At 46.0% G+C, this 13,187-nt stretch overlaps 1 protein-coding gene across 5 annotated transcripts in view; it reads right to left on the bottom strand.

Moving 5' to 3' along the window:
- MEFV (MEFV innate immuity regulator, pyrin) overlaps nucleotides 1-8,657 on the bottom strand; it is a 17,847-nt gene extending 9,190 nt beyond the window's left edge. For 2 of the 5 annotated variants that reach the window (XM_039239326.1, XM_039239331.1), the window contains exons 1-4: nucleotides 8,309-8,634; nucleotides 3,152-3,958; nucleotides 1,153-1,559; nucleotides 614-709 (exon numbers count right to left, since the gene is read on the bottom strand). In XM_039239326.1, coding sequence (XP_039095257.1) covers nucleotides 614-709; nucleotides 1,153-1,559; nucleotides 3,152-3,958; nucleotides 8,309-8,585 — 1,587 coding nt within the window. In that variant the 5' untranslated portion in view covers nucleotides 8,586-8,634. Of the gene's footprint in view, nucleotides 1-613; nucleotides 710-1,152; nucleotides 1,560-3,151; nucleotides 3,959-8,308 lie in introns of all 5 variants that reach the window. The other 3 variants (XM_039239328.1, XM_039239327.1, XM_039239329.1) reach the window with 3 other exon arrangements.
- Between the last annotated feature and the right edge of the window lie 4,530 nt (nucleotides 8,658-13,187).

Raw genomic sequence — 13,187 nt, 5'->3', positions numbered from 1 at the left:
GCATAGGAGCACATGTACCCCAATGTTCATAGCAGCACTCTCCACAATAGCCAAAACATGGAAAGAGCCTAAGCGTCCATCAAGGGACGAATGGATCAAGAAGATGTGGTTTATCTATACGATGGAATACCACATGGCAATGAGAAAGAATGAAATCTGGCCACGTGTAGCAACACGGATGGACCTTGAGGGTGTTATGCTGAGCGAAATAAGTCAAGCAGAGAAGGACAAATATCATGTTTGCACGTATAGGAGAATTAGGAGGAACTTAACTGAGGAACAAGGGGGAGAAGAAGGGGGGAAATGGTGGGGGAAAGGGAGAGAGGCAAACCATGAGAGACTCTTGAATGCTGACAAAAACTGAGGACTGATGGATGTGGGGGGGAGGGGGGAGGGGCATGGAGGAGGGCACTTGTGGGGATGAGCACTGGGTGTTATGTGGAAACTAATTTGACAATAAACTATTTGCAAAAAAATAAATAAATATGTGATCAGTTCTGCTTCCCTGTGAACAAGAACATAATTGGAGCCTCCTGCTCATACTTGGTCCCCTCCCTCCTTTCCTAGGGGTGAATCCAGGCAAGGACTGGCCACAGAACACCCCTGGCCTTACCAGGAAGTCCGCAGTCTTCTTATCCCCCCGAGATCTCTGCTCCTCCCCAGATTTTCTCAACTCCTTCAGATACACCAGCTGCTTTTGAATTCGCTCCTGGAAAAGGGGCACTTTTTGAAGTTTAAATTTGGCTTTTGCCATCTTTAGTTGGTGCCAATTCTAGAGGGAAAAATCTGCTTTAGTGAGTAAGGAGGATGGTGCTGCAGCCAAGAGCATAGGGAGGGTGCCCAGGAAAGCGGAAGAATGAATCTATCACACCAAGGGAAGCAGAGCCAAGAAGTGGTGAGAGAGATTCATAATGACATGTGAGCACCTGGATTCAGCCATGCCTGAAGCCAGTGCTTTTGGATCGCAACTACATGAACCACTAAATTCCCTCATTGCTGGTCTGGTTTGTATTGTGTTTTTGCCATTTACAACCCAAGAATGCTGGTTAATGCACCAACCTCCCGGGGTTGTTGGGAAAATAAAGCTGCCCTGGCATGTCCCAGTGACCAGCAGAGAAAGCCAAGTCCCCCATCCCCAGCTGGAAGCCCTACCTTATATTCTAGGGCAGCCTCCTCGATGGGGCGCACCCGGTGGCCTTGGTGTTCTTGACTCAGCCGGCAGATGAGGCAGATAGGCTCCCCGTGGTCCTCACAGAAGAGCGCCTGGCCCTGCTTCATGTGCCGTTCACAATGTGGCAGGTCCTTGGGGCTCAAGATGGCCATCTGCAAGCCCTCCTGCTGCTTGCAGTCTCCGGAGTTCTTTACCGGGAGCGGGGCCTGGCTCTGGAGGCAGCTGGCTGAGCAGCTGGCAGAGGCCTTGGGATCCCTAGAAGCAACAGAGTATCTGCAGGAATCACGAACATGGGTGCCACCAATCGGGCCTCCGTCCTGGGCGTGGCAGAGGACGTCCACAGCCTCATCCCATGGCTTCCCTGGAGACACGGCAGTGGAAAAAGTTCCTGAGTGACAAACCCAAGGTGTTATGAAGGTGTGCTACCAGCCACAGCAGAGGGAGAGAGCCCGTGCCTGGGACACACGAGCTCCTGGTTAGACTGTGGCCACTTCTGGCTTGTCGTCCCCTGACTTCGCTCCAGCAAGGCAGTAAACCACCCTCTGGAACTGCGGGCTGAGGGCTAGATCTCATGACAGTCCTGAGACTCGGAATTCCTGGGTATTTATCCAAAAGAAGGGTCTTTTGTTATAAATTATACGCCTTCTTCCCACACAGACATGGCTCTGGCAGGTGATACAAAGGCAGCGAGACATTCTGACCAGTATTTGCTTTGCCACTTAAAACCACCCAGGCTGCTCATGACGTGAGGGGGAGCTCCCTGAGGACAGGCATTTTCTCATAGCCTGACCCCTAGTAGAGTCAACAGCACATGGTAAGGATTTGCGAAGTGTGTGTTCAATGAAAGACCTCTCCTCCCATGCATGTTCAGAAAGTATTAAGTGGAAGTAAAGAAAGGGACTTGACTTTATAAGGCTGAAGGGTTTAACCCACCATGATGACAAACAGCTATGACCAGTTGTGCCCTGGGACCACAGCACAACTTCATAAGGCAGAAATGACAGGAGGTACAAGAAGAGACAGAAACACACTCAATCCATTAGTCCCCTTCCACCCCCTCTCACAAGGTCCCAGGAATTCATATCATATCATTAGGCGAGACTGTGGGAAGTGTGCCTAGCAACCATTCTCCCGTCCTTCCCTAGTGATGGAATTGACTGCTGCCCATCAGTCGATGGCTGCTTTCTCCCCCCAACCCCCTCCAAACCCCTATATTTCTCAGCCTCCCTTGCAGTTAGGTGTGGCTATTTGACTACATTCTGGCCAAAGGGATATAAATGGAGGCATCACAAGCACCTTCTAGAAACTTCTGGAAACCTTCCCTAAGTGATACTCTTCTCCTTTGTCCTTCCACCCTGCTGCTTGGAATGAGACCATAAGCTTAAGAGCCAACCTGGTGGAACAGAAAAGCAGTAGGAGCCTGGATTCCTTATTCTGAACCACCTGTAAGTCATGTATGTGAAAGAGAAACAAACTTCTCTCTTGTTTCAGGTAGCATTATTTTGGTGTCTCTGGCACCCACAATCCAACCTAATCCTAATTTCTGCCTCCTAAGTAAAAGAGATTTAAGATTTTAGCCAGCAGCTCTCCTTGCTGCCTGGAGAGGGAGGCCAATGGCAGAGTCTCAGCCCCATGACATACTGCCATGGGGTCATTGTGAGAAGCGGTATTCTTACCTAGTCTTTCCCAGATGCTCAAGCTGGAGTCCATGAATCCCTTGGAATTCAAAAGGACTTTAGGGTATCTAAGAACTTGCTAACCGAACTTTGATGCAACATTTTGTGAAGATGTGCATACATGCATTTTTCTCAGGATTCACATCCTACCTCAGATTCCCAAAGGGTTGGGGATCACAGGGGAAACCCAGGGATCTAGTGACATAAATACAGTGGGGATGAAAGGAGATTTGTGAGGGAACACCTGCACAGGTCACCGTTCCCAAGGATGCCAGGTCTTCTGAGTTCTGGGGTCCTTTCTCACCTGAATAAGGAGGAACTTCTAGATCTGAAGGCTCCTGGAGCTCACCACCTACCACCATCCTCAAGGGCTCAGGCGGTTCTTGACCCTCAATTACATTTTTCTTAGAAGGTCCCGTAGGTTCTGGATGGTCCCAGGTGGTCTTCGCTCTAACCAACGATACATTAGAAAGTGTATTCCTGAATGCTCCCCCTTTCGGGCTCATAGAATATTCTGGGTTCCTGAAGCCTTTCTCTGGAGCCACAGTAGCCCCTACATCCAGAGTAGGCACTTGACTGGGGGTGGCTGCTGAGTCTGTATTGTCACTTCTCATTTTCTCTTGAGACAGAAGAGTTCCTGGATTGGAAGCTTCTCTCTCTCCTTGAAAAAAGGTAATTTCCAGACTTTTGGGGCGCTTCTGTCCTGAAGGTAAATGTGCTTCGCGTATCTTGGAGTTTGCCCTTCCGAGGGACCCACAGGTCAGTCCTGAAAAGCTGGCGTTTGGGCGCAGCCTGATGATAGGATCGCTCCCCCTTTCCCCCTGCTGCTTGTCCAGGCTTCTCTTGAAGGCCTGAGGCATGTTCCGGGCCCCTGGCTTGCCCGGCAAGTCCAGGCCTTCGGAGCTCTTCTGATCTCCCCGTTTGCCCTGAGGCTTTTTCTGGACTCTTCCAGACTCAGGCTGGCTGGCTGGCAGGCCGGGGGCCCCGTCACCGCTTTGCCGCAGCCTATCACCTTCCAAGACATGTGGTATCCTCAGGCCCTTGGGCTTATTCTCTCTGGAGGAGCAAGACGTTGCTGAACGGTCAGTGCCGCTTTCTTGTATCAGACACTCTGCAAAGACAACGAGATGTAAAGGCATGAGAATGTGTGGTGCTTCAGGCCAGGGGTGGGAGAGGGGACAGGAGGGAAAATCCTCTCGGAAATGACAAGTTTTGGGGCACCTTGATGACTCAGTCGATTAAACATCTGACTTTGGCTGAGGTCATGGTCTGGAGGTTCACGAGTTCGAGCCCGCAGTCGAGCTCTGTGCTGACAGCTCAGAGCCTGGAGACTGCTTTGGATTCTGTGTCTCCCTCTCTCTCTGCCCCTCCCCCACTTGTCTCTCTGTCTCTCTTAAAAATAAATAAAACTTTAAAAATAAATTTAAAAAAGATTTTTCTCTCTACTTCTGCCCCTCTCCTCTGCCCGTGCTCTCTCTGTCTCAAAAAAAAAAAAATTACAGTAGTTGAGAGCATTCTAGGCAACAGCAATTACTATTAAATAAGAAAATGCTAATTATTTGCTATATATTTCTCAAAAAGTGCTTTTCAAACTTCTTTGACAGGAGAACTTCCAATATAAAGGCTTACACAGAATTCTTAATACATAAAATACATAAAGACCCTAGTTTACTTGTATAAATGTGTGTGTGATTATAGATGTATGACGTTCACTTATAAAATCCCTCAATAAAGAAGTATTAAGCTGTGTGGCACAAAAATTTGAAAACAGGTTTTGAAGGACTCTGGTAAAACTTCAGGAACTAACTTCTGTTTTATTCTTTGGTTTTACGATGTGAAGAAAATCCTAACACACAGACAAGTGAGTGTAAATGGTGATTTTTTTTTTTTTAACTATTTGCTTGGAAATTTGAGGATACAGTTTCAATACAGAAGTGACAGGAAAGGCTTAATTCCAAGGTCTACATAAAACGGGTTCAAACTTTCTATAGTACAAACTGTCACCCTGGTGGCTTCCAGAATTTCAAGATTTGGTTAATGATGCATTGTATTTTATTTATTTATTAAAGTTTTTATGTGGGGCACCTGTTTGGCTCAGTCCATTGAGCGTCCGACTTCGGCTCAGCTCATAATCTCATTGTTCGTGGGTTCGAGTCCGGTGTCAGGCTCTGTGCTGACCGCCAGCTCAGAGCCTGGAGCCTGTTTCGGATTCTGTGCCTCTCTCTCTCTCTGACCCTCTCCTGTTCGTGCTGTCTCTCTCTCTCTCTCTCAGAAATAAAACATTAAAAGATTTTTTTAAAAAAATAAAGTTTTTATGTATTTGAGAGAGACAGATACAGCATGAGCCGGGGGAGGGGCAGAGAGAGCGGGAGAGAGAGAATCCCAAGCAGGCTCCTTGCTGCCAGCACAGAGCCGGATGTGGGGTTCGAACTCACGAACCGTGAGATCATGACCTGAGCCAAAACCAAGAGATAGATGTTTGACTGGGCTACCCAGATGCCCCTAATGACACATTTTAATATGAATTTGTTGGTTTTGTGAGTTAGAAAGATTAATAAAATTTGAATTAAGTATTTGTTAACATTCCAAAGAATCCTTCAAATATCATCCTGAAGACTATAGATGCTGGCGAGGATGTGGAGAAACGGGCACCCTCCTACACTGTTGGTGGGAGTGTAAACTGGTGCAGCACCTCTGGAAAACAGTGTGGAGGTTCCTCAAAAAATTAAGAATAGAACTCCCCTAGGACCCAGCAGTAGCACTGCTAGGAATTGACCCAAGGGATACAGAAATGCTGATGCATAGGGGCACATGTGCCCCAATGTTCATAGCAGCACTCTCAACAATAGCCAAAACATGGAAAGAGCCTAAGTGTCCATCAACAGACGAATGGATCAAGAAGATGTGGTTCATCTATACCATGGAATACTACATGGCAACGAGAAACAATGAAATCTGGCCATGTGTAGCCACATGGATGGACCTTGAGGGTGTTATGCTGAGCGAAATAAGTCAGGCAGAGAAGGACAGATACCATATGTTTGCACGTATAGGAGGATTAGGAGGAACTTAACGGAGGACCGTGGGAGAGAAGAAGGGGGGAAATAGTGGGGGAGAGGGAGGGAGGCAAACCATGAGAGACTCTTGAATGCTGAGAACAAACTGAGGGCTGATGGGGGTCGGGGGGAGGCGAAGGGGGGGGATATGGGCATGGAGGAGGGCACTTGTGGGGATGAGCACTGGGTGTTATATGGAATCCAACTTGACAATAAACTATGAAAGAAAAAAAAAACACTAACGTTACCAAAATGGCTTCAGACAGAAACAAAACTATGCTTCACCAACTGAGCCACCCAGGCGTCCCAAATTATTTTACTTTTAAAACTGTGTGTATATACTTTGATAATTTTTATTTTAAAATTAAACTAAAGGTCTAAATTCTTGCTATGAGACTAACTGTAGTTGTAAGAAAAGAAGAATAGTCTGGGAAGATAAAATGACCTCATGTGATAAAAACTGTACTATGTCCCTATGCAGGTAGTTGGCAATGGGCAGTGAGAAAAGGGACATGATGACACTAGTGGTGAGAGCTGCCTTTTTTCACTGACAAAGGTAGTGAGTGTCCATCAGGAAAGCGCTAGACACAGAGTATAAAATGGAAAATATAGTTTCAGGATTAAAGGCTAGAGAATGGGACCGGGAGTATGCTAGATTTTTTAAAATTTTGTTAAAATGTTTTATTTCCAGGAGAGAGAGAGAGAGAGAGAGACAGCGTGAGCAGGGGAGGGTCAGGAGAGAGGGAGACACAGACTCTGAAACAGGCTCCAGGCTCTGAGCTGGCAGTCAGCACAGAGGCCGACGCGGGGCTCGAACCCACGAACCGCGAGATCATGACCTAAGCGAAAGTTGGACACTTAACCGACTAAGCCACCCAGGTGCCCCTGCTAGATTTTTTTCTTAGAAACACCACTAATTTCTTTTATGGTTTTGAACAAGACACTTAACCTTTCTAGCTCCCTGCAAATATTTTTTTATTGTCTGTAAAATGGAAGAAATACTCCTTTGATTTACAATTTTTTTCTCAACCTTTTTATCTTTAGTCTTTTTTTCTTACTATTTGTGTGTATTTATATTATATATGCATACTCGTGTGTATCTACATGTATATAAACTTGCTATGCTGTCATAGGTCATAAAATTTTATTGCCCTACTGTAATAAATTCTCTTTAAAAGACTTCTTAAGATCACAAAACATCATCCTACTTCTGGCTGTACATGGCAAAGTTTCTGTCAACAGAGTGGCAAGTAAGAAGTAAAAACCCGAAACCTGCTAGTAGAAGTTAAACAAATTTATTGATACTGGAAAAAAAATATCATCCTGGGATGTGACTTGAAGCCCATTACTCTAATAAAGAAATGAAGATTTTCTGTAATTAGCACCTTAATTTCTGGTTTGAAGATGCTCTCAGTAAAATGGCCTCGGTGGTTTAAAATACTTTGCTGTTGTAAAAACACGTTGCTTCCTAGGAAAAACCCGGAACTGGCTCAAGAACTGATGGGAAAAGCCCTGACGATGCTAATAACCAGGTTTTAAAACATGAAAAAATAACTTAAAACTTCTACTCATCGAATCACCCTAGACTCCAATTATGGTTTAACCTATCACTCTTTCAAAGAGTGAGAACTTTCATGTTATTTAAACATTTCTACTTCAGAAAACCACACACCGAAAACATTTCTAGTGTGTTCTTGGAGTCTAGAAGTAGAAGAAATACTCAAACACTCAAGAATATTTTTTAAGCCAACCACATAGTAGCCCTCCTCCCAAACCTCATAAACAAAAATCTTTAAAAGCAAAAATCAAATAGGTCACATTCATTGATCAGTGTCATGAAATCACAAACTTAAAACCAAACTGGAGCAGAAGAGCCAAGCGGAGAAGGGAGTGAAAAAAAGGGAAGAGAAAAGATGAAGTAAAGGAAGGAAAAGGATTGAGAATTTGAGAATGCCTTTGTGAAGCATGTCAAAGAATTCAAAACCAAAATTACGGGGGTCATGATGTGAAGATCACCTGTCGACCCTGTTGATACGGCTGGTTAGCAACTTTTTTCTCTCTCCCCAAGATACTGGTCTGTCCATAAGCGGTAAGCACTTAGGAAGTGTGGGGATCCTCTAGGTCAGGCATGTAGTTCCTGATTCTGTCCCACAGGCAGAATCTCAGCCTTTTTTTTTTTTTTTTTTTAAGTCTGGGAGCTTTGCTGTACTAACCCAGCTCCAAAGATCTGAGCAGCAGAAAGGAATGGCTCAACCAGAGTCACGGGGGTCGTTGGGAGACCCTGGACTCTTAATCGCTAGGTCACAACACTGGTCTAGACCCAAGTTCCTTCTTCCACCTCCACCCCACCCCACGAACAGCCAGCAGTCGCGCTGTGGGGAGGCAGGGTCCTGGGGCCTGCTTACCTGGGCCGGTCGCCTTGTGAAGCTCCTCTGCCAGGAAGTTCTGGTTGATGGCCCTCAGGACCTGCAGGGTCAACCGCACAGCATACTCTTCCCCGTAGTGGGTGATCAGCAGACTGGCCAGCTTCACCGGCCTGGCTGTCTGGAGCTGGCCCCGAGGGATCCGGGAGTGATCCTTCTCCAGGCTGGTGTTCTGGAGCTTAAACTTGAACCTCTCAAAGTCATTGGGCACCAGCCCCTCCAGGGAGTACAGCAGATGGTCACTAGGGGTCTTGATCATGGTGGTGACCAGGAGAGGCCAGAGCCAGCTGTCTGAAGCAGCCTCTGTCCTGGAGCCCAGAGAGTGAGTAAAAAGAGACAGGTTGTGAAATAACGGAAAAGGCACAGGAAATACTCTGCATTCTGGTGAGAACAGAGCTTTGAGTGTCATTGTTTGTTTGTTCCCAGTGTCATCACTGGCTCATGTTCTCTTTCTTGGGCTTGGAGAGGGCCGGGAGGGCGCAATGCCTTTCCAAACACATGGTTCCCCCAGGTGCCCCACCCCTCACCTCCACATACGGGCCTGCTGAGCAGCTGGTAAGTATGTGGGAGGGGGTGGGGTCTGGGATCAGATTCTAGAGCCTTGATTCTGAGCAGGTGCTCAGACGCTTCCCTCTCTCCTCCCTGGATATGGGGGCTGGGGTTGGGGGGGTGGGGAATAGGAACAAGGCCCCTGGTCCCAAGCTGAAGAGGACAAGGGTCAGTCCCTTTGGCCATTTGTTCTCCTGCAGACTCTTGGGATTTTGTTGACTCTCCAGAGCAAATGGTGGGGGCATGGAGTCAACAAATGCAGCCCCACAAGCTTTGCCCTTCCCTGCCCATGGAGGAGATGAAGCCAGAAGGGCACAACCAGGACACAAGCCCTGGTGTCACCCCTGTTGATATAGGTCCAGCTGTCTGGTACCTTCAGCATCACAAAGGCCTCAACACCTTGCGTGGAAATGTCAAACTGATTGGTTTGTTTCCTACTCTGTTCTGGCTTCCTGAGGGCATACCGCACCCCCCCCCCCCCCGCCGAGTGAGGGTGCTTATCCATGCACATTTATGTAACAAGTATTTTTTTTTTATGTTTTATTTATTTCTAGGAGAGAGAGAGAGAGACAGCATGAGCAGGGGAGGGTCAGAGAGAGAGGGAATCACAGACTCCGAAACAGGCTCCAGGCTCTGAGCTGGCAGTCAGCACAGAGCCCAACGCGGGGCTCGAACCCACGAACTGCGAGATCATGACCTAAGCGAAAGTCGGACGCTTAACCGACTAAGCCACCCAGGCGCCCCACAAGTATTTTTTTTTTAAAGTAAGTTCTACATCCAACATGGTGCTTGAACTCAGAACCCTGAGATCATAAGTCACATGCTCTACTGACTGAGCCAGCCAGGTGCCCCTGAACACGTATTTTGGACACCGTGCCAGGATGCTGGAGAAACAAGGTGAAAAAGGCATTGGTGTCCTTTGGAGCTCATGGCCCAGTGTGGGGTTCTAGAAGTCACTCCAGAGCTAAGGCAAGTTCTATGTGCGGTGAGCTGACTTCTGCCACAGTTACCTGCTTCTGTCTTTCTGCGTACCCTGATTTTTATCCTCAACTTTTTGTTTTGAAAACTTTTGAAACTACAGAAAAGTTGAGGAAAGTTACCTGGATTCACCAACTGTTCGCATGTTACAGTATTTAGGGATTTTCTCTCTTACGTACACACATGGATGAACTTTTTTTTCCCCCTCTGAACTATTCAGTAATGAATCAAAAAATTATCAGATATCAGTCCAAATACCCTAGATACTCTAAGTACTAAGAATAAGGATATAAAGATATTATTGTATTTATTTTAATGTTTATTTTTTGAGAGAGAGAGAGAGAATAAGTGGGGAAAGGGTAGAGAGAGATACAGACAGAATCTGAAGTAGGCTTCAGGCTCTGAACTGTCAGCACAGTGCCTGACGTAGGACTCGAACTCATGAGATCATGACCTGAGCTGAAGGTTTGATGCTTAACCGACCGAACCACCCAGGCCGGCCAAGGATATTATTTTAAATACTCAGAATACATTTATCACACTCAGGAAAATTAACATCATTATAATACTATAATGAATCCATAATCAAATTTCTCCAATTGCTGTGACAATGTCCTTGACAGCTTTTCTCCCCCCTCCCCCCCTCCAATCCAGGGCTGAATCAGAGATCCTGCATTGCTTTTAGTTGTCACATCTCTGTAGTCTGCTTCTATCTAGAACACTCTCACACTTCCTCACCTTTTAAAGTTCTGTCAAGACAGGGCACCTGGGTGACTCAGTGGGTTGAGTGTCTGACTTCAGCTCAGGTCATGATCTCTCAGTTTGTGAGTTTGAGCCCAGAGTCGAGCTCTGTGCTGGCAGCTGAGCTCCTGGAGCCTGCTTCAGATTCTGTGTCTCCCTCTCTCTCTGCTCCTCCCCTGCTTGTGCTCTGTCTCTCTCTCAAGGATAAACAGACGTTAAAAAAATTTTAAGTTATGTCAAGACAGTGTTTTTCAAAAGTGCATTCCAAACAGAAGTTCCCTCAGTTTACCTCTTATGGTTGTTTCCTCATTATTAGACTGAGAGTGCATCTAGGCATCCTCAGGGTGTCTCCACTTTTTTGTGTGTGTGATTAATAAATAACCCGAGCATGTGGAAATTTCTTGTTCTCCCGCAGTCTTTCACCCCATGATTTTGGCATTCAGTGGGAATCCTTTCCTAAATCGGTTGCTACAATGGTACATGCAAAGAGGTGACTTTTCTGTCACTTAGTTGGCATCATTTGCATGTCCTGACTTAAACTTTCTCATGAAATGTTTGGCTTATAGATGTTTGGTTGGTAACACAATTACCCTCCATCGGTGCTTACTCTGTGCCAGGCACAGCTTGCTTTCTGTGCATTACCTCCTAAAATCTCTGCAGCACTCTTTTAGGGTAGGATTCATCATCTTCGTTTACAGCCAGGATTAGTGGTTTAGTGACTTGGCCAATAACTGAGCCAGGAATCAAACTCCCTTTTTTAGCCACTTTGCAATATTGTCCACCTGCATGACACTGATTTATTATTTTACTATTCTCACTAACCAGTGGTGTCACTTTTTCAGGTGGCCAAGGAGGCTCAAAATGGGTCATTCTGACCACTCCCACAGATCAGTTACAACATGCCTGAAGAACAAACAGTACTGTGTGTGACCAGCCTGAGATCAAGGCTTAGATGAATTCTGCTTAGTTGAATTTTTCTTATTGTCCAGTCAGTCTACATACTTAATATTTTACAGAGTATTCAGTGCTTTTGGTTTAATACCTGACAGCATCCAGTTTTCTGGATCCTCCTGAGAAAATAACCCCAAACCCAACATATTCTCTTAACAAATGGACGGACCCAAATAAATATGTATGATGCAAATGTTAGATGTGTGATATTCGCAGGTTGGGCCCGAAGGGTGTTGACTGGGCATCTATGGGACCAAGACCCTTACAAGCTTCCAGAAGGCAGTAACACAGCCACCTCGCAGGCAGTCCCCCAACTGCTGAGACAGAAATCAAATAGTACAACAACATGCGGGATCCTTCACGTCCCTGGGTCCCTGACCGTGTCTTCACTGTCCGGGAAACTAAGGTGCACGCACGCACAACAGGATTGGGTAGGAAGTTGGGCTTTCCAGTCTACAGCAGGATATTTTGCAACTGCAGTGATACTTTTGCAACAGGGCCATTTCTGAGGCATGGACTTATAAGGTAGTGCTTTGACGCCACCGAGTCCTTTCTAAGTCAAGAGAAACTCACTAAGCTTCCATTTTTTTGAGGTTCCAGTAATTTTTTTAAATGAAGAAATGTGAAAAGAGGATTACAACTCTCAGAATACCTTTTAAAAAAATGTTTATTTTTGAGAGCGAGCGAGCAGGGGAGGAGCAGAAAGAGATGGGGACAGAGGATCGGAAGCCGGCTCCACGCTGAGAGCAGCAAGCCCCCTGCGGGGCTCAAACTCAGGAATCATGGGATCATGACCTGAGCTGAAGTCAGATACTCAACTAACTGAGCCACGTAGGCACGCCTCTCAGAATGTGTTTAAAATGATTGAGGGGCGCCTGGGTGGCTCAGTCGGTTAAGTGTCCAGCTTCAGCACAGGTCATGATCTCACAGTTCATGAGTTAGAGCCCTGTGTCAGGCTCCGCCCTCACAGCTTCGAGCTTGCTTCTGATCCTGCCTCCCTCTTTCTGCCCCCACCCCCACTTGCGCTTTCTCTCTAAAAAATAAAGATTAAAAACATTTTTAAAAGTATAATTAGCTTTGCCTTCAAGGGGATATCAGTCCTGTCCCACCCCCCCCATCATCATGATAAAGGTTCATGGTATTTAAATATAGTACATATATGTTACTGAAAAAAGAAAGAACCATGAGAAGATCATGGAAGAGTTCCTGTGTTAATCCAAAGGTGAAAATAATAGATACCATTTGACCCAAACTCTCTCTACACTCCAGTATAAATTTTAAGGGAGAAATCTGAAACTTCGAGCGGCTAACTTCTCAAGTTTAAAGTGAATTTCCAGGCAATGAACCTCCCATTGAGAAACATTTGTAACTCTGCTTTCTGAGAGCAAAGCAAGTTCTGGTGCAACCTATAGCCTCCTGAGCAGGATGGAAAAGGAGAGCAAGCCAGCTCCCCAAGGTGGGCCACTGTGGTGGCCTTGAACTGTGGATGTTGTGCAGTAGTCATGTCCGAATAGTTCCCTGATTGGTTCTCCAATGAGTTTCATTTGCAATATGTTAACGCCAAGTAAGAAATTTCATAAGCTATAAAGTGGTATACACATTATTTATTCTGATTGTTAAGTCTAGATAGAGGGTAAGTGGG

Source organism: Hyaena hyaena, unplaced genomic scaffold (assembly GCF_003009895.1).
Source record: "Hyaena hyaena isolate Hyena2069 unplaced genomic scaffold, ASM300989v1 scaffold_155, whole genome shotgun sequence".
NCBI lineage: Eukaryota > Metazoa > Chordata > Mammalia > Carnivora > Hyaenidae > Hyaena > Hyaena hyaena.
This window is presented reverse-complemented; position numbering and strand designations above follow the sequence as displayed.